The 20,674-nt window shown below is 46.5% G+C and overlaps 1 protein-coding gene across 4 annotated transcripts in view; it reads left to right on the forward strand.

The window, feature by feature from the left end:
- Window positions 1–16,473, forward strand: part of NGF (nerve growth factor) — a 55,295-nt gene extending 38,822 nt beyond the window's left edge. For 3 of the 4 annotated variants that reach the window (XM_020873848.2, XM_020873858.2, XM_070467254.1), the window contains exons 2-3: window positions 7,572–7,695; window positions 15,580–16,473. In XM_020873848.2, the coding sequence (XP_020729507.1) occupies window positions 15,592–16,317 (726 nt within the window). In that variant the 5' untranslated portion in view covers window positions 7,572–7,695; window positions 15,580–15,591 and the 3' untranslated portion in view covers window positions 16,318–16,473. The remainder of the gene's footprint in view (window positions 1–7,571; window positions 7,696–15,579) is intronic. The other variant, XM_070467255.1, reaches the window with a different exon arrangement.
- The last annotated feature ends 4,201 nt before the right edge of the window (window positions 16,474–20,674 follow it).

A 20,674-nucleotide genomic window follows, 5' to 3' on the forward strand; every position in this document is an offset into this window, starting at 1 on the left:
CTCTTTGTGACCCCATGGAATGTACCAGGTTTCTCCGTCCATGGGATTTTACAGGCAAGAGTACTGGAGTAGGTTGCCATGTCCTTCTCCAGAGGATCTTCCTGACCCAGGGATTGAACCCAGGTCTCCCGCATTGCAGGCAGCCGCTTTACCCTCTGAGCCACCAGGGAAGCCCCATTACGGCTCTAACAGCTTATAATTCTGTAAAATAACAATTGAGATTCTAAAGTAAATAGTTTCTATTTCTCTGAACCTTAAACATCTAAACTTGCCTCTTGAGTGACTGAGTGCCTGGTCTCTCTCTCTCTCTCTCTTTTTGTGTGTGTGTGTGTGTGTGTGTGTGTGTGTGTGCAGTGATAGAACAGGGAAAACCATCTGCCTTCATCTTTGGAATTCCTAATTACCCACAGTGCCCCGGGCCCTGGAGACAACGCACTCTGTGGGTCCCTTGTTAGCTCTGGAGTAAATTTCCTCAGTGCAGGGTTTTGCTTTTGTTCATGATGTCATGGTCAAATAAGGCCTAAAAGAAGAAACACTAGAAGACTGAGAGTGTTGTGAAATACAATTGTATGAGAATCAAGTGACTTTAGGGGGACAGCAGTTTTCATCTCCCCTGATCTTTCCTCCTGAGGAAATGAAGGAGCTAGATGAAACTCCTTAAAGGGAGCTTTAATACCTGTCAGCCCCTTATTACAGTTAGCCAGGAATTCGCTGGTGGCTAAATGGTAAAGAATCTTACCAGTGCAGGAGACATGGGTTTGATCCGTGGGTCAGGAAAATCCCTCGGAGAAAGAAATGGCAACCCACTCCAGTATTCTTGCTTGGAAAATTTCAAGGACAGAGGAGCCTCACAGGCTACAGCCCACGGGGTTGCAAAGAGTTGAATACTGCTGAGCCACCAAGCAATAGTTAACCAGCCCATTGACATTCCGACAGTCCCCATCAGGCATATATGATCTGTATAATAAGTGCCCAGTTGGGGCTGGGATTGTTAAAGACATACACAGGAAGTAGCTATAACAGCCCAAAGCCTCCTGGCAAACACATACATGGAAATAAATTTTTCATTTCCAGCTCTTATCTTAGCCTTGGGTTACCTAGGATTCGCATGTGTTGCATGCCTGGGCAAAGCTGGGCTGCGTTATCTCTTTCATGCCTTGAGTCAGATTTTCTGAGTGTGAAGTCAGCAGACAAGCCAGGAAATGTCAGCACAGAAGAGCAAGGGAGCTGTCACTCACTCCCTCGAGGGGCCATGGAGTGGGATGGCGTCTGATGTGCCCCTGGGACTCGGTATCCCCAGAATGTGCTGGCTGCCTGTGATCCATGTTTTCCTGGAAGCAGGGTGTTTGGGGCTCAACAGTTTTTGCAGTGAAATTGAAGTCCAGCTGCTCAAATAGAAATAGCCAGATGGCTCAATGGCAAAGAATCCTGCCAATGCAGGAGACGAAGGAGATGCAGGTTCAATTTCTGGGTCGGAAATATCCCCTGGAGAAAGAAATGGCAACCCACTCCAGTATTCTTGCCTGGGAAATCCCATGAACAGAGGAGGCTGGCAGGCTACAGTCCATAGAGTCACAAAAGAGTCAGACATGACTTAGCGACTAAACAACAGCAACATCTCATGGACTCTAACGAGTAAGGGTGGCCTTCTACAGGGATTTTTACATTCAAGTCCCACAGCTTGTCCCTTATCCCTCGTTCAGGGAAGGATGAATTGCCTGCCTTTTATAAAGCCCTAGAACACTGTGTGTCTGTTTAGTCAGGATTTTTCCCAGGTCTTTTTCCAGGGCTGTGGATGTTTAGCTGGTCTTAATTTCTGAAGTTACATCTGAACTGCATTATAGACTTACGTATTGTACCATTGCTTGACCTGTTGCTTGGAAAACGTACCACACACTGAGAGGAAAAGGCCAGCTCAAGAAGAGCTGAGGATATTTAATCTGATAAAGCAAATGGAATAAAGCGCTTGGATCCCAGTTAGCTCTCATTGGCAGCGTTTTGTTTTCATTCATGTATTCCATCCCAGGAGGTCATCTCGATCTACAGTAGGCTGGAGACCTTGGTAGGCACTGATGTTATTGGATGTAAACCTTGATTCCAACCAACCCTAGAGTTCCCCCTTTTCCCCAATACTTCTGTCTGCTCTTAGTCCCAAGTATGCAAACAATAGCCAGGAAAAGCCCAGCACAGAACTGAAATGGATCTTTTTCGTGTGGTTTAAGAATCAGCCAGTTGGAATTGAGGAGATATTTTCTTAGGGTTGCAGAAAAGTCTGAAAAACTATTGGATTGTTTTTGGCACTCAAATGTAGATCATAGATATATCATTAGTATTACTGAGCTGATGGGCTCCACTACAAAGACTCTTATTTAGTAGCACATTCTTGCAAAAATGTATTGGCTTCAGCTCTGTTATGGAAGGCTGCTGTGTGTTTAGATGTCTTACCTTTTACACATTCGTGTCATTGTGATTACCCACGTTATGAAAACCTCTCTATGGCACTGACATTGCATAGTTTGTGAATCCACAGCTCACAGGTCCAGTCGGCCAAATACAATGACAACTGTGTCCCACCACACACCCCAGAAGGCCACACACATTTGTAGTAAATGCTAATTGATTCTGAACGCCAAGGTCAGCACCATGATGATTTCTTCCTTGAGCTGCCTCTCTGGGGAATTGCTAGGAAGAGTTTGTAATTTATCTGAGAATCTCCAAAAGAGCCATAGGACTATTTCTCTTTTAGAGAAATGTGGCAAGACACTTCAGAATTGTCAGCATTGAAACTTTCATTCAAAAAAAAAGAATAGTGGTTTTGCTGAACCTGAATATCTTCCTAAGTCCTGTTGCCAGATGCACTATTTTCCTATTGGTTGTGCCAAAACCACTAAATAGTTAAAACACGTCAAATCATTTCAAAACGGCCAAAACTGAATTTTTTTCCCCAAAGAAAGAGCTCCCAGTCAGCAAACCTCACAGTCATATTCCATACTAAAAAATGTCTGATTAGGCTAAAAATTAGGAAAAGAGACTTTCAGTGTAAAAGATTTCAGATTGTCTTTGTGTACAGACTCAGAGTGAGAACTAACAGAGAGAGGGAAGCATTAACGGGAACAGTCACAGCAATGAAAACCACAGCAACAGCACCAACAGTTATTATTATGCCCTCAGAAACATGTTCTTGCTGCTCAGCCTCCCTAGTTTTCCCAGCTCACAGAACTCCAGCAGGTGGAATCCAGGAGGGAGGGGGACTGCAGCTCACGCCAGCTACTCTAGCATTCTGCTCTGATGTAAGCTGGTTTTAGGACTAGCCATTGGGTCCCAGCACCTGTGAGGGATGAATGGTCTAAGAAGTTTTTTCGGTCAAGCATCCCCCAATTTTTGGAATTAAAAATGTCAGCAAATAGTCCTTGGACTTGATAATAAGCTAATCATAGCTCCAAAACCAAAGAACATTTTAAGTGGTGTGCAAGGAGTTAAAAAAAAAAAACTTTCAAAATTCACAAATGTCAATTATACCTAGATAATTCTGGGGATGGAGTGTGGGAAGGGGAGACAGGGACAACATCCCCTCAAGAGTCTGCGAGCTATATGCTCACACATTCTTGTTGCCTATGGTGTGACCATACCTGCACTTCATATTTTCTGAGACATATTCATTTCTTAATCATTTTTCTTCATTACTAGCTCATCAAAACCAGTGTCAAGTTTCCCATTCATCCTGTGCAGCCATGATTCTCAGCCCTGACTTTTCCTTGGGGTCACCATGGAAGCCTTACACAATATAGCTTGTATTTCAAAACTGACCAAAATATCATTGAGACCTAATGAGAGTGAAAGGGAGGCTGAGACAAGTGTCAACAGAGAGGGCCATACAAACATGCTCAACTTCAGGGAGTCTTCAGAAGAACCTTTAGCTCCAGCTGAGTCAAGGCTGGTTGATCTTGGGTTCTGAGGCATGATCTAGACATAATGTTAATTGTGATGTGGAAAGTTATGGTCAAGCAGGTAGCCTGCAGAAGTACTCTGATTCTGAGTTGTCACTCTCTCTCAGCCCTGGCTCCCTCACCCCAGGGGGAGGTTGCATTTGGAGGGGGTCCAGAGTGGAACCCTCCAAAACAGTGCTTCTCAAACTTAGGTATGCATCAGTATCAGCAGTAGGGGTTAAAATTCAGATTTGCTGGGTTTCACTAAGCATGGCTAGGCATATGGTAGAGCCTAAGCATATACATTTCTAAGAAATTCTGAGATATTGCTAGTATTATGGTAGACCTCACTTTGAGAAACACTGCTTTAAAGCCTGAGACTCAGCCTTATCCTGGTCTAGAAGGAATACCAGATTACAGTAGTATTCCTTCATGCCCTGAAGAAGGAATAGAACATGGTCCTGAGATGAGCTGAGATTTATTTCCATGCATTTATAAAAGTGAAAAAGCTCTCTGATTAATTGATTACTGCAGGAGAAAAGACAAGATTTTAAAAATAGATATGCATTTGGGGCTGTTTGTTCCTAATATCATTGCATTAGAAATTGGTAATATTTAAATCAGATTTAATTTTAGAGCCCCAACCTTCACTAGCATGAGACTAAGAACAATGACAATAATATCTATGACAATCACTTAGTGTTTCAGCATTCTGGGCAGGAAATTGTTGTCTCCAGTAGCAAGCTACCTGTGCCTACACTGAACAAGACAAGATTAAAGGAGATACAAGACAGGGCAAATATAGCAATCAGACATCTAGATGTGGTTGGCAGGGGACCCTGGCATGCAAAGGGGGCCATTGTGGTTGATCTACAGCCCATCTCCCAAGAAGGCAGTTCTGCCTAGGAGTCGTGGAATGTTTGATTTAGATCGACCATCCCTCACCTTCAAATCAGCTAGATTGGAGGCCACACTGGCATATAGTGGAATATATAGAATGTTTTCAGAGAGAGTCACTGTTACTTCCCATATTGTTCCTAGATTAAAGTAGGCACTTTTGTGTCACGTTGGAAGGTATAGTCAGCAGATAGGCCACAGCAGTGAGTTCTGCAAGCTCATAAGTTCCTGCTATTGCTGCATAAGACCACCACATACTCTTCTCACCCTCCCCAACACCCCCTCCTAAGCCATGTGGAACTGCTGGGGCTCTGCGATAGCTTTCCTTCCCTTCTTCCCTGATGCACCCCTCCTTATCCTTAAGAACCCTGCTCAGATGTTACTTCCCCTATGACCTGGCCAGATAAAACTAATTCTTCCCTCTGCTATGTTTCCCACATCATGTCAGTATTATCTATCATACTTAGCACATTGTGCTTTAAATGCTGTTCAGGTATTTGCTTTCCTCACCTCTAGCTTCTTTGCTCTTGGACATTGTGCTTATGTCTCATTCTTCTTTGTGTCCCTAGTACCTAGCACAGTGGCTGGTGCAGTGCCTGCAAGTCTAGTGTTTAATCAATGAAATAAATGAATCCCAGTGCATGGACAGGAAGGAAAACATTCCTTAGATGCTCAGTATGGATGCAGGCTGGAAATATTAGTGCCCATAGAATCATGGGCGATCAGAGCTGGAAGGGACCTTAGCTAGCATCCCTACTGGTTCCTTATCTGTGTAGAAAGATCAGAGATGCCTAAAGATCCTTGGCGACTTGAGCCAGGACAAAGTTCTGTAGTTTCCAGTCTGGTGATGAGTGAGATTTGGCCAAACACCCAGTTGAAGGGTTTGTGGACCCTGATCCATCAGATCCTGCTCCCGTGAGCGATGGAACCAGATCCCGGAATGAGCACCTCCTTCCTGGAGGACCTGCTGTCCTCCCCCTCCTGTGCTCAGTTCAACCCTGATTCAGGGTAAACAAGGTCTTTGCTACAAAATCTAACTTTTTTTTAGTGTTTGAATAAATGTTCATCTCTAGGCCTGAACCCCAATTGAGGTTTGGAAGCTATTTCTGGTACTTCTGAAGAAAAAGGGTATTTTAAGTAGAGTGGGTAAGAAAGAGAAAAGATAACATCCCAGTCCTTAACTTCACAATTTCCAGCAGCAGGAAAATCACTCCAGGCCCTTTCTACCACCTTGTCATCCAGCTCCTCTGCATGATCAGGGGTTTGGGGGCCATGGTGGTCTCACTGACCTTGCTTCGGTAGTACAAGCGGAGAGTGGGTGTTGCAGGAGGACTGAGGCAGGGATCCACAATGGAGAAAAGGCATGCTGGGAAAGAGGGGTTGAGGAGTTGAAAAGATAATCTAGATAGGAAAGATAAAGGTGTCATTTCGGAATTTTTGGGGGGGGGAGATATCCCCACCTACAATAAAATTCTACAGTAGACATTAATAGTTGACTCACTCATTTGTAAAAAATCTCATGTCACCCTCCAGCTTAAAGCCTTCTGCTCCCTTCCCATTGCCTATAGGGTGAAACTGTAGTTGTTCACTACACCCCTGCACACAAAGTTGCTCACTGCATTCTTCTCTCTCTCCAATTCATTTCTTAGGTCTCTTTCAACATGCTTAGCATCTTTGACTTGTTTCTACCCCCCAGGACCTTTGCACTTACTGTTCATTCTGCCTGAAATGCTGTCTCCCCCATTCCTTCTCATCTTTCAGATCTCAACTTGAAGATCATTTATTCAGAGATGGAATACCACTTCCACTGAGCATCCTGTCTTCAGTGGCCCCTCACTACACCCCACCATCACCCTCTATCATCATATCCTACTTACCTGCTGGGCGTGTAGAGAACATAAGACGTTATGTTTATTTATATAAGACTGTAAACTCCATGGAGTATAGACCTTGTTGATCTTAGTCACTGCTGGGTCCCTAGCACCTAGGACAGTATTTGGTACATAGCAGAAATATGTGCTCAGGAAATAGTGTTGAATGAATGAATGAAGTGCCTACTTATACAAGGTTTATAAAGGTAAAGGGGGAATAGAAACCTACCATTGCTTCTAGGAACTACAACCTATAACTGAATAGAACTTTTTCTCTCATTGTAGCAACTCCCTAGCTCCTGATTCCTAAAATGTGTCTTTGCTAAACTTTGATCTCTGAGATTGTCCTCCTTGTTCTGTAAGAGCTCTCTGTTATCTGTCAAGTGGTCAAGTTGTCTTGCTTTCCACCATGACTTGGTCTGGAGTTTCATCAAGGCACCAGCTTGTTCTTCATTGTCAGGCCTTTATCTTCTGAATAATTTACCTTAGGTATACTGGTCCAGAGTTGGGTATGTTATATCTGTGTGTATAATGTACAGAAGGATTCCATTCTGATGCTGGGTTAGGGACCTGTTAGAGCCAGACTCTGATGTGGGACTAGAAGCACCTACACGGGGCATAAGATCAACCATAGACTGTGTCCAGGGAGATACCAAGAGCTCTGGCACCAGACCGAGAGGTGGGTGCCGCTCCAAGTCTGGGCAAGGTCAGGCCCCTGGTAATTTCGGTAGCTAAGCTCTGGCTTCTTTGGCTCTGATGCTGGCAGAGTCCCAGCACTCAGGAAAATGAGGTTTCTCCTCTTGCTTGAGGCACAGCTACCCATCTGCTAGACAATGTACTGAAGCACCCATCTAATGCCAGCTCTCTCCTCCCACAGAGTCCTGGCCCAGGGTCGTGCAGTCCAAGGGGCTGGATGGCATGCTGGACCCAAGCTCAGCTCAGCGTCTGGGCCCAATAACGGCTTTTCCAAGGGAGCAGCTTTCTGTCCTGGCCACACTAAGGTAAGTACCCACAGGGCATCTGCCTCACCAAGGTTGCTAGTTCTAGAAATGCCGGGCTAGCTGGAAAAAGGCCTGTGGCTGAGGATGGGACTTTGGTGCCAGCTGTCAATCAGAAGGGGCCCAGGTGGCACCTAGTGACGCCCCACATGTGGCCCTCCTAGCTTGTCTGGAGAGGATGTCACTCTTGCTTTCAGGCTGGTCCCATAGTTTTCAGGGACATGATTAGAGACTGAGCCACCCCTGTCTAAAGGATCAGAACAGAGGACCTCTGTCGAACAGACAGACAGCACCAGTCAGACCCTCCACACAGCTCTTGATCTGCCTGAACAAGTAATCTTAGGAGACTGAAGGTCCCTGATCACTCTTCATGCCCTTGTCTGTGGAGTGGAGGGTAGGGAGAGCTCCAAGTCTGGAAACAAGGGTAAGGTCCACTTCCACCAGGCTTCTGCCTGTGGTCAAGTTATTTACTCTTACTGTGTCTCAGTTTCCTTCTCTATAAAATGAGAAGAATAAGACCCACCTGCCAGATATGTCGTGCTGGGTAATGAGACAATTATGCCAAATAACCTGATAAGATGTAATTATGATCTGTCCTCATTCATTTTAAGATGTCTTTAAGCATTCAGACAAGTAGATTCTGTTTCCATTCTGCCCTGAAGTAGATGACAAATCCACAGGTGCCCATACCTGCTAGTGGTTTCTGACTGCATACTTCTGTTATGGGCATTTTAAGTGCTTTTGGATCAAGCCTGCATGATGTTGAGAAAACCTGATAAACCAGATAAAATAATTAAGCATCTAATTCCTCCCTGGTATCTGGATTTATGGCTTCAGGAAGGTAAAACTTACAACCTGCTGAACGGAATTTTCATTTTGATGTTGGAGGCTGAATAAATGCAGCCCAGGACCCATCAGTTATAGTGTGTGTGCAGCCTCAGCCCTCTCACCTCCAGAACAGCTGAGGCAGAGCAGTGCCAAGTGCCCACATGCAGAGCCTGCCACTCACTAGCTGCATAACCCCAGGTCACCGTGCCTCTCCGAGATCCATTTCTCTCCTCCCTAAGATTCAAGGATTGGACAGGATGTTGTTTTTAAGTCACTAAGTCGTGTCCAACTCTTTGCAACCCCATGAACTGTAGCATGCCAGGCTTCCTTGTCCTTCACTATTTCCAGGAGTTTGCTCAAACTCATGTCCGTTGAATCATTGATACCATTCAACCATCTCATCCTCTGCCACCCCCTTCTCCTCTTCCCCTCAATCTTCCCCAGCATCAGAGTCTTTTCCAATGAGTCAGCTCTTTGTATCAGGTGGCCAAAGTATTGGAGTTTTAGCTTCAGCAATAGTCCTTCCAATAAATATTCAGGGTCGATTTCCTTTAGAATTGACAGGTTTGATCTCTTTGTGTCCAAGGGACTCTCAAGATTCTTCTCCAGCACCACAATTCATAAGCATCAATTATTCAGCACTCAGCCTTCTTTATGGTCCAGTTCTCACCTCCATGCTTGAATACTGGAAAAACCATAGCTTTGACTATATGGACCTCTGTCAGCAAAGTGATACCTCTGCTTTTTAATATTCTGTTTAGGTTTGTTATAGCTTTTCTTCCAAGAAAAGCTGTGCGAAATGCAAGTTTTGGGGCCCCACACCAAACCTACTGAATCAAAGACTCTGGGGATGGGCCCTCCAGTCTGTAGTTTAATAAGCCTTCCAGGAGCTAAAATCAATGCAGATTCTAATGCACTGAACCTCTGGACTTGATCGGCTCTGACGTGCCTTCCAGTTCATGCTTCCCCATAATAAATTCAGCCTGGGAGACGCTAGCAGAGGAGCTGGATTTTATGCTGTCAGTGCCTTTCTCTGCGGCAGCCTCAGGGATTTCTCCCTGGGAAGCTGAGGGGCCCTAGAATTCCTCTCTCACTCCACGCAGGCCCCAACAACCGACTGTGTCCCAGTCTTTAGAGCTGAAGACAGCAGTCAGTTTACATTTGGAGTGGAGGCCAAGTGTAAAACATGAAATGACTCCTGACCCACACTCTAATGTGGCGAATGAGATGGAGAAGGAGGCTGGATTTTCTCAGCCACAGGGATTTCCTCTCCAGCTAGCATTCCGTGACCCTGGTTCACCAATATAATCGCTAGTCTGAGAATCACTAACAGCTCCCTCTCAGCACTCCTCCAGCCAAGACAGGGATTCCCTCACTCCTTACGAGGCACGTCCAAAGGCACGCTTACCAGGCTTTCCAGAGCCATTGGCCGTCCCGGCCACAGAGATGGACCAGTTACTTAGCTCTGCCCAGCCGCTTCACCACCTATTCAGGTGAGAACACCTATGTGAAATCATTCACCTGGTGCAGGAAATTTCTCTTATTACTGGAGTGTGTGAATGACTGGAAAACCACAGAATGTACCTCCAGCCCAGGAGAGGGCAAGGAAGCTGGGTGGCCCCTGAATAGATGGAAGAAGGCCCCCGGTGGGTCCCCGCACTCTTAGTCATTTATCTTCCATTCTCGTGGGAGCAGGACAAACACAGAAATTCACACATTAAACAGAACATGTTCCATCCTGCAAGCCCCTAATTGCATCTTCCCCAGGTAATCATTCTACTCACAGGTCTCTGCTAAGTGAAACCCCAGTGAGGACTGTCACCATTTCAGAAGTAAGGCTTCAAAGGTTGTTTTCAAAAATAAATAAATAAAACTCCTCCCTGGTTCACATCAACCAAGGAGAGAATATTCTTTTGTGAACTGCGCCTTGTACTTTAAATCACTAGAATAAAATATGTACTAATTTTTTCTTTTCTTTCTTATCTACTCATTATTTTTTAAACAAAAGATTTTTTTTTTTAAAGAAGATTATAGGGGCATACTATTATGAGTAAGTCAGTTTAGAAAAAAAAAATCCTTTTGCTCTAAGGCCCAAATGAGAGATATATTTGCAACATTTTAAAATCTTAATGAAACAATGACACAGTCTCTTCATGATGCAAATCTTCATTGTGTTCAAATACCCTCAGTGAGGACAGGTTAGGGGCTTCCCAGGTGGCCGAATGGTCAAGAATCCGCCTTCCAATGCAGAAGGTGCAGTTCGATCCCTGGGTGGGGAAGATACCCTATAGAAGGAAATGTCCAGCCCACTCCATTATTCTTGCCTGGGAAATCTTATGGACACAGGAGCCTGGCAGGATTCAGTCCATGGGGTCGCAGAAGAGTCGGACATGACTTACCAAATACAAACCACCACAACCACGGGTTACCTTGACAGTGTATTGAGGAGCAGCATTAGACTTTAAGAACTCTGTGTAGTCAGTTGAGTAGAACAAGCAGCATTCTAGGCAGAGCAGAAAGCTTTATAATTGCTTACACTCAGAGGGTCAGAGTTGAAAGATATTATAAACAGATGGAGAAATGAAGGGACACAGAAGGAAGAGACTTGTTCACACTCAGACTCTTAAGAGGTGGAGCTCCTTGTGAGGGTTAGGTCACCTGCACAGGAAAAGATGAACGGGATGCATTTCTGCCTCTAGGGATTTTGCCCTTTAGGAGGGAGGATAAGAGTAGAATACAATGCTATAAGAGAATTTTAAGGAAATGCTTCTCCTTTATGGAGGAGGAAGAGAGTTGGTCCCTATGAAAATAGGAAAATCTCCCCAATGGATGTGGCATTTAAATTGACTCAGAGCCAGCAGGAAGGACTCTGACCAGCAGAGGTGGGGAGCAGAAAAGGCACTGATTGGTGTGGGGAGGGGTAAAGGGGAGCATGCCTGGCACAGAAGAGTCTGAACTGAGGGCAGCGGAGGGGAAGCACCGAGCCAGCACATCCTGTGAGGAGATGTTTGCCAGGAATGCAAACTATGTGGAGGGAGTAGATGGAAGGCAGGGTCTATCTGCCAGGCTGAGCAGTCCTAGTGGCTCGCTAGACAACTGCTCACGTCTGGATCTTCTGAGCATGGTGATGTGATCAGAGTAGTGCTTTAGGAAGTTACATGGAGCAACCAGGGATGGTAGGCAACCAGGGCATACGTTGGGAGACTGTTGCGTGACCTGAACCAGAAACATAGAGGGGAGGACCAAAAGCTCAGTTTCAAAAGATGACACTGAAACAGACAAGACGGGCTGGGTGAAAGGCAGAGAGGAAAAAGCAGAGTCCAGTGAGGAGCTGAGGCTTGGAGCTGGCAAACGAAGCAAATGGTGGTTCCAGGAATAGAAAACAGAGATGCAGAGAAACGTGGTTAGGAGGATGGGGAGAGAGGCTCACAAGAGATAGTAGCTGTGAAACTACTTTCATAAATCATCAAGTGGCCCAAAATGGGGCAGCTGCTTTTGAGTAAAGAGGAGAAAGGAGAGGATGGTGGTCCTAGTGGGGACTATGAGAATGAAGGTTCTTGTTTTGGACAGCTTGGTTTTAAAACGTCGACACCCATGGGGAATTGCCTATCACGAAACTGGAAGTTCAGAACTGGCTTTAAAGGGAGGAATTAGACCAGAGATCCTGGCATGGGCATCAACTGCACAGATATCTCAGTTGACTGTAGAATAGGATGAGCTCAGCAAAGGGGAGACTGTATAATGAGGTGGGAGCCTCTGGTAATGGGAAATAGTGGTATGTCCCTTATTATCATCAAATACATTTGATGACTACATTGTAGTCTTTTCATTTCCCATCTCTTAACTGTTACTAATATGGATATAAAGGGATAAATTTCCATTTCATTTCTTCTCCCTTCATCTACCTGATGAGAGATAATGTTTCTGAGAAGCAGAAAGAAATAAAACAAGAAAGGGAGCAAAAGCCAAAGGCTTGAATTAGCAGCTAACTGACTAATCAGCTGGATATTTATCTGTAAGACCACTAGCCTGCAGAACCAGTGACGGTCAAAAAGCCAGATGTGTCACTACCTCCTCTGCATGGCTGGCTGGAGAATTGGAGAAAACACAAACATTTTTTGAAGTAACCGAAGAGAAAAGAATTTGGTGGTTTTATTCTTGGTATCTCACCAAAGAGCTGTCTAGCAGCTGAAGAGAAGCACATTACCGAGAAGAAGAATGCATTGCTTTAAAACAGATTAGGAATGCAACATGTGGTCATATGCACATCATCCAAAAGAAAACAGGCGTCATGGTGGAAAGAAGGCAGATGGTGAGCTGCTGCGGACATCCCCATTCACTCTCTCACTCACTCTCCTTGTAGAGTTTGAGGACCTTCTACATGCCAGGCACTGCGCGTGGCCACAGTAAACGCAGATGGCACCACTTCCAAAGTGCTCTGAGGGAAACAGACAAGTAAACCATGATTCACAACACAAGGAGAGGTAATAGGGTTAAGCATAAACCACTAGAGCAAAAAGGGGTAGAAAAAACATATTATTGTTTATTTTTTCATAAACAAGTATCAACGTTTATTCAATTAAATTAACTGGTGGGAGAACCAGTAAGATGTTATGACCAATTCCAAGGAGAATTCAAAGAACAGACATGTAAATTTATACACTTAAGAACACTGAAATGAATTTGCTGAAATGCTACAAAATTGGTCAGCAGCCAGAGACGATCATGAACAGACAATCACCGCCCCCACCCCCACCCCGGACAATCACATACATTTATATCATTTTTCTAAGACTTACACAGTTGAAAATTAGTTTAACAATAATCAATTACAGAGAACAGATGGGGAGCCCCCCAGCAGGAACACCCTGTGATTGTATTTTTCTCATTTTCAATGCCTCTCATGACATCAAAAAAGTATATCTATTAAATCTCATCCACTAGCCATGCAGGTGGATGAGACAGGCTCTGCCCTCCAGGACCTTGCACACAACTAGTGGGGGGATAGTCTCAAATCATTAGGCTTGAAAAGAAGCCTGACAGAAGTAAAACTATGTGCTATGAAAAGATGTGGATGAAGTGTGCTCCAAGAATGAATTAGCAACAATATAACTGAAGAAAACAAAGTCTTGATCACAGGACATTGGAATGACTCAGAATTAAATAGGTTTATGAGCACTTATTTAATCCTAACAACAGCCCTGTGAAATAGTGTTTGTAGTGGTTTAGTTGGTAAGTCGTGTCCAACTCTTTGCGACCCCATGGACTGTAGCCCGTCAGGCTCCTCTGTCCGTGGAATTTTTCCAGGCAAGAATACTGGAGTGGGTTGCCATTTCCTCCTCCTGGGGATCTTCTTGACCCAGAGATCAAACCCGTGGACCCATGTCTCCTGCACTGCGGGTGGATTCTTTACCCCTGAGCCACCAGAAAAGCCCTGAAATAGTGTTTATTGCCTGCTTTTTATCACTGAGGAAATCTGAGCTCAGAAAAGATTAAGTGGCTTTCTTCTGCTAACAAGTAGCAGGACTAGGAATCCAAATGAGTTTTCCTATCCCTAGATCCAGTGCAGAGTTCTTTTCATAACACTGATTTAATAGAAAAGAAGACACACACTTCTGAAGTTGAGAATGGGGAGAGATGGCTATTGGTTGGGTGATCTGAGAAGGTCTCAAGGAAGAGATGGTACTCATACCAGGCTGGAAGAGATGGTACTCATACCAGGCTGGAAGAGTGGGCAGAGAGCAGAATGACCTGGGGGAGAGAGATGGGGAGGGACTGCATTGGAAGTTTAACACCCTGTCTAGGGGGTGCCTCTAACCCTACCAGGAAGATCTGGGGAAGCTTCCCAGAGGAGGTGACATCTGATACACATCTGCAAGTGTGTGTAGGAGCTCACCAAATGTGAGCTCAAGAACAGAGCTAGTTTCACAGCAGGTTGCCCTGGGGGTGGTTAGTGGTAGGCAAGTCTGTACAGTTAAGTGCAGGGTCCCATCTGGCATGAGCTCAAGAGGGGCCTGTACCGCTAGTGGGGACAGATGATTTACGCTATTTGGTCTATTCTCACTTAAGATTAAATAATTTTTGAAAAGACACACTTAAGAATGAAAGAGAAAGTAGAGGAGGAAGGAAGGATGGAAGGGTAGACTGGCTTAGTAAGAGGTCAGGTTTGGATTCTATTTCTGGTCCAGTTTTTGTAACTGTCAGCCTGTTAGTTCATTTCTGTGGATCACTTTCCTTGCATATGAAAGGGACATGATAAATCCTAACCTAAGTCACAAGCTAACAATAAACGTGAAGTGAATGCATTTGAAAAGCTGAAAAACATCACTCACGAAAAGAGAAAACATTATCAATATCATGTCTACAGGCATGCACCGATGGCTGAATAGCCAGACTGGCTCAGACGTCCCAGAGCTGTATACATTTTTTTTTTTTTTGCCAGACATGGATTGGTATGTTTGTGGATTTTCAATCATCAAATCTCAGAGCTGACCTGGTGCTCCTGCCTGCAGAGGGTGGGTTCAAGGCTGAGACTTCAAGACAAATCCCCAGCAGCCCTTCCCACTGCCTTCCCAGGGGATTCAAACCATTGGGCAGGGCACAGCGCTGGGAGAGGTGTCAGACTCACCCTCCCCAAGCCATTCTGCTGCACACACACCACCTGCCCATGGTGACTGCCTCACTGGCAGATGGAGAACTCAAACGATTCTTTAAGCAACACCACCAAGTTCATACCACATCACTAGGCAGAATTTCTGGGACTCTGTCCATACCTTCCTGGAAAAGCCCACCCCTTTTAGATGAGGTACCCAGACACCCAGGTTATCTGAGCCAGCCCTGTTTAAGCCTGTCATCCTGGTGTAACAGGATCCTAGTTATAGTGTCACCTTTCACTCTCAGAAGGGTCCCAGTTTGAAATTCCAGGGTCACCTTGCGCTTAACTACCAGGGGAAGCCTCCTTGTCATCCTCTTGGAAGGTCAACTCTGAGGGACCCAGAAACCACCCTCATCCAACACTCAGCGCCCCGTGGAATAATCCTCATTTCTGTTTCATTCCAGGTGCATAGCGTAATGTCCATGTTGTTCTACACTCTGATCACAGCTCTTTTGATCGGCATACAGGCAGCACCGCACACGGAGAGCAATGTCCCAGCTGGACACGCCATCCCTCAAGCCCACTGGATTAAACTTCAGCATTCCCTTGACACAGTCCTCCGCAGAGCCCACAGCGCCCCGGCTGGGCCGATAGCCGCCAGGGTGGCAGGGCAGACCCACAACATCACTGTGGACCCCAAGCTTTTTAAGAAGCGGCGACTGCGTTCCCCTCGCGTACTGTTCAGCACGCAACCCCCGCCTGTGGCCGCAGACACTCAGGATCTGGACTTGGAGGCGGGCGGGGCCGCCTCCTTCAACAGGACTCACAGGAGCAAGCGGTCGTCATCCCACCCCGTCTTTCACCGGGGGGAGTTCTCGGTGTGCGACAGCGTCAGCGTGTGGGTGGGGGACAAGACAACCGCCACGGACATCAAAGGCAAGGAGGTGATGGTGCTGGGAGAGGTGAACATCAACAACAGTGTATTCAAACAGTACTTTTTTGAGACCAAGTGCCGGGAACCCAACCCCGTGGACGGCGGGTGCCGAGGCATCGACTCGAAGCACTGGAACTCGTATTGTACCACGACCCACACCTTCGTCAAGGCGCTGACCATGGACGACAAGCAGGCCGCCTGGCGGTTCATCCGGATCGACACGGCCTGCGTGTGCGTGCTCAGCAGGAAGGCTGGGCGGAGAGCCTGATCTGCAGCAGCCCCCAACCCTTCCCTGCTCCCTTCTACACTCTCCTGCGCCCCTCCCTACCTCAACCTGTAAATTATTTTAAATTATAAGGACTGCATGGTAATTTATAGTTTATACAGTTTTAAGAAATCATTATTTATTAAATTTTTGGAAGCAGCTTGTGTGCTGGACCTCCAGTCATTCTGCCCAGGGTGACCACCCACAAGTCGTGGTTCGGAGGCTGCAGGGAAGAGGGTCCATGGTACCCCCTGGCTCTCTCTCAGTGTGTGTGCTCAGTCGTGTCTGACTCTTTGTGACTCTTTGTAGCCCACTAGGCTCCTCTCTCCATGGGATTTCCCAGGCAAGAATACTGGAGTGAGTTGCTATGCCCTCCTCGAGGGGATCTTCCCCACCCAGGAATTGAAACCCCGTCTCCTGTATCTCCTCCATCACAGGCAGATCTTTACTGCTGCACCACCTGGGACACCGTCCTCTTTCTCTCAGACACATCTGTAACCCTCACCCACCCGTCACTCCCAGCCAGCCATGCCACTTCAGGGAAAGCTAACTGGGTTCAGATATTAGCCTAAGCCGAGCATGATTAGGAAGGGACGTCTGTTGGATTGCAACTTTGTTCTGCATTCCAGAGCCAGAGATACCTAATCCTTGGATTACCTGCCCCACAGCCCAGATTCTTGAGCCTTGATTGCTTCATTTGGGGAAATTCATGGAGCCTCATCAGAAGGCAGATCTCTGCCGGGCACAGAGCTACCTCCCACCTCAGAGGGGCCCAGGCTGGGTCCTGGAAGGACTCACTAGATGGATAGGAGGAGATTTGCACCAAAGACTAATGAGGCAGGCTCCTTTTTTGGAGAGGAAGATCTTTTTTTTTTTTTTTTTTTTGCTGAAAAACTCTCTCAAAGAGTTGTAACAAAATAATCTCAGGAGGCCTGTCACGGTAGATCTGATTACATGTTAAGATTGCTTTAGTTCTAATGGCTGGCTCTCAATTTATCCCCCGGTGGCTTCCTGCAGAAAGACTCCATTCCCCCAGAAAATATGATAACCTCTAACACTCCTGCCACCCATTCACGGCCCCACAGCAAGTTCCAGTGGCCCCCGCATCAGTCCAGAATCACAGGAGCCAGAGACCAGACCAAAAAGAACTTTTTAATTCCTACCTGGGTGACTTCCACAAGTGACCAAAGGTGGATGGGGTCATGGGACCTGCAGAGAAGATGACAAAGATGAGTGAAAACCAATACAAACCACGGGGTGAGGGGCGGAGGAGGGGTGGGCCAAGCCAGAAGGAGCAAGGACTCTACTCCTCCCTGACAGAGGACACTGGACAAGAGAAAGACGGGGTCAAGGGGTCTGATGATGGGGGCACAAGCAGAGGAGGAAGCTGTGTCTTCACCAGCATCAGGCTCCCTGGGCCTCTAAGAAATCCAACACCCTGGGTAGTTTCCTGCGTTGTTTTGGTTTTTTGGATGTGTGTGTGTGTGTGTGTGTGTTTAAGCTGGGGGTGTGCTCATCCACACTTTGTATCAGGAGAGTCTTAGAGATAGTTGGAGATGACAGGGACTCCAGGTACAGTCTACAGCAGGGCTCTGTCCATCCTCAAGTTGCCACTTTCCCCTGCAACATTTTTGTCTGTTTTGTGTTTTGTTTTTTCCCCAAAGGCACAAAATTTTTTCGCTTAGACAGAGCACTTACATAGGGTTGAAAATTTTGCTTTTCTACCCTTCCCCTTTCCCCCAGGGTAAAATGCCGATCTAGTTTTTGTAACAGACCCAAACTGCCCCTCTGATTAAAAAAAAAAAGAAAGTAAATGGAGGTATCCATTTATCTGTAACTCTCCTTGTTCCCTGCCCGCCCACCATCCTCAACCCAATCCAAACAGGGCAAATTAGAAACATAGGGAGCTTTGGCATGAGAGACATTTGATTAGGGTGAAAGCATAATGAAATGGGCCCTATTTTTCCTATCAAAGCTACTGCAATTGGAATAAAGATTTATGTACAAGAAACACCAACCAGAACATTCTGTGCTGAGATACTTGCTCAGATAAAGGCTGCAGGGAGGCAGCCCTCCCGCTGACCTATGACTGTGGCTTTTTCCTGGGCTCCAAAGCCAGTGGCCTTGGCCTTTCTAGCCCCTCCTACAAACAGTTCGGGGTGGTGGTGGGGGCGGGTGTGACATCCTTCCTCTGAGGGCCAGACAGGCCTCCTGGGTCCTGAATGTGGGGAGAAAGGGAGGCATTCAGGAAGCTTCCACAGGGAAGCAAGGCTATGTTTGTGAGCAGCCGCACCTTGTGGAGAGTCTGGAGAGCCACCAGCAGCCCTGCAGGACCCTGGGGGTGACTGGGACCCCACTGCCTGCCTGGAGGGAAGGCAGCCTCCAACCCTGAGGAAAGACGGAGGCTGGCAGCCGGGTAAGAGAAGGTGTCCCCTCTCCACTAACACTGCGGCCTCCCCCAAAGGCAACATTTGCTCTAGGCTGAGTTCTGGAGTCCCAGCGTGGGAGCCAAAGTTTTCACACAATAAGAGGGGATATGAGTTTGGCTGAAAAGACTCAGAAAGGTCCAAAAACAACCCAGAGCCTGGTGGCTTCTATAGTTTGTACCCGCCCCCCGCCCTCAACAACTACACAGCGGGGAGCTCTGGCTTCCAGACCCACCCAGGCTGACCCCCAGGGGCTTGCTGGGTCACCAGAGCCCCAGACACTTGAATATGTTGAAAAAACAGCTCAAAACTGTCCACTACATTCTGCCCAAGCGCAGCATCTGCAAATCCTGCAAACTTCCCCTTCACTTGCCTCACTGAGGGCTTCTTAAGTGGGGTCCACAAAAGCCCAGATCCCTCTCCCCTCCAGCACATCTGCCCCCAAAATGAGTGCAAGAGCCTGGCTTGCCCACAGGCTGACATGGCCCAGCCCTGCTGGTGAGGCTCGTGCTCGCCTCAGCTTGAGCCAAAATTCCCAGTTCTGGGAGACAACAGGGACGTGGTAGCCGATTTTAGTTTATATTTCAAATCTGTCCCCGTGACTTCCCCCTCCCTCAAGCACAGCACCAGCCTTCCCTGGATCTGCGTTCCCTGCTAACAGAAAACTTACAACAGGGACTCAGATGTTCAGCAGACCAGAGCAGAAGTGTGGGCAATCGAGACCACAGGGTTCCCCTCAGTGGTAAGCTCGGTCTTTCTTTCACAGGCCTGACTGGAGCTGTGGGCACCCCAGTGCCCTGGTGCTGAGGAAGCAGCCAGTGTGATGGTCAGAACACTGGGCTTGGTGTCGGCAGAGCTAGCTTCTAGGCCCAGCTCCCCCATTCCTATCTGTGCAACTTTGGCAAGCTCCTCTTTGACCTCAGTTCCTGCAGCTGTGAAATGAAAATAATCATTCCTATATCCCAGAGTTGTGAGCATGAAGCCAAACCAAGTATTTGAAAGTAAACAGTCATGTTCTGTACAAGTGCAAGGCAAAGTAATTTGTTCTAAACTTAATAACTTCTGTGTTAATTGTAGGAGAGTGACAATAATGCTGGCACTCGGTAGATATCTGTTTGTTGTCGGATACATAGATCGGGTGAAGGGAATCTGGCTAGTGGACATCGTGGAATACAGGCGCAGCACAGCCAGGCTCCAAAGGGTAAGAGCAAAAACAGCAGTTCTTCAGCTCAGATTCTTCTTGAATCTGGGCTCAGAGAGGCCACCTAGATTCTGGAGGTTCTAGTGTCACAGTTAAGAGCATGGGCTTTGGAATCAGACAAGCAAGTTACTTTTGCATAGGCTATGTGACCCTAGGCAGCTTGTTTCACTTGTTTCACTTGTTTCTCTGAGTTTCAACTTTTCATCTGTGAAATGGGGATAACAATACTTCCCTGGTAGCTCAGTGGTAAAGAATCTACCTGCAATGAAGGAGACTTGGGTTCAACCCCTGGGTCAGGAAGATCCCATGGAGGAGGAAATGGAAAACCACTCCAGTATTCTTGCCGGAAAAATCCCATGGACAGAGGAGCCTGTCGGGCTACTGTCCATATGGTTGCAAAGAATTGGACACAACTGAGTGTGTGTGTGTGTGTGTGTGTGTGTGTGTGTGTGCCTAAGAAGTGTATAATAAATTTTAGTGTTGAAAAGTAGAATTGGTAGAGAAACTCTAAAAGTTTGTTAGAATGGAGTGGACAGCTTTCAACAAGGCAAAGGAGGTTCATGAACAGACAGCTCTGCAGGATGTATCACAGGTCCCTTTTGTGACAAGCAATGCTGATAGTGATCATCAGCATTTACTAAGAGCTTGTTCTACATGAGCACCGCATTTAGTAGTTCATTCCAACCAGCTCCGAGCAAGTCTATGAGCTCTAAAACCAAGACCACCTTAAGGA

This window comes from Odocoileus virginianus, chromosome 5, assembly GCF_023699985.2.
Source record: "Odocoileus virginianus isolate 20LAN1187 ecotype Illinois chromosome 5, Ovbor_1.2, whole genome shotgun sequence".
Lineage (NCBI taxonomy): Eukaryota > Metazoa > Chordata > Mammalia > Artiodactyla > Cervidae > Odocoileus > Odocoileus virginianus.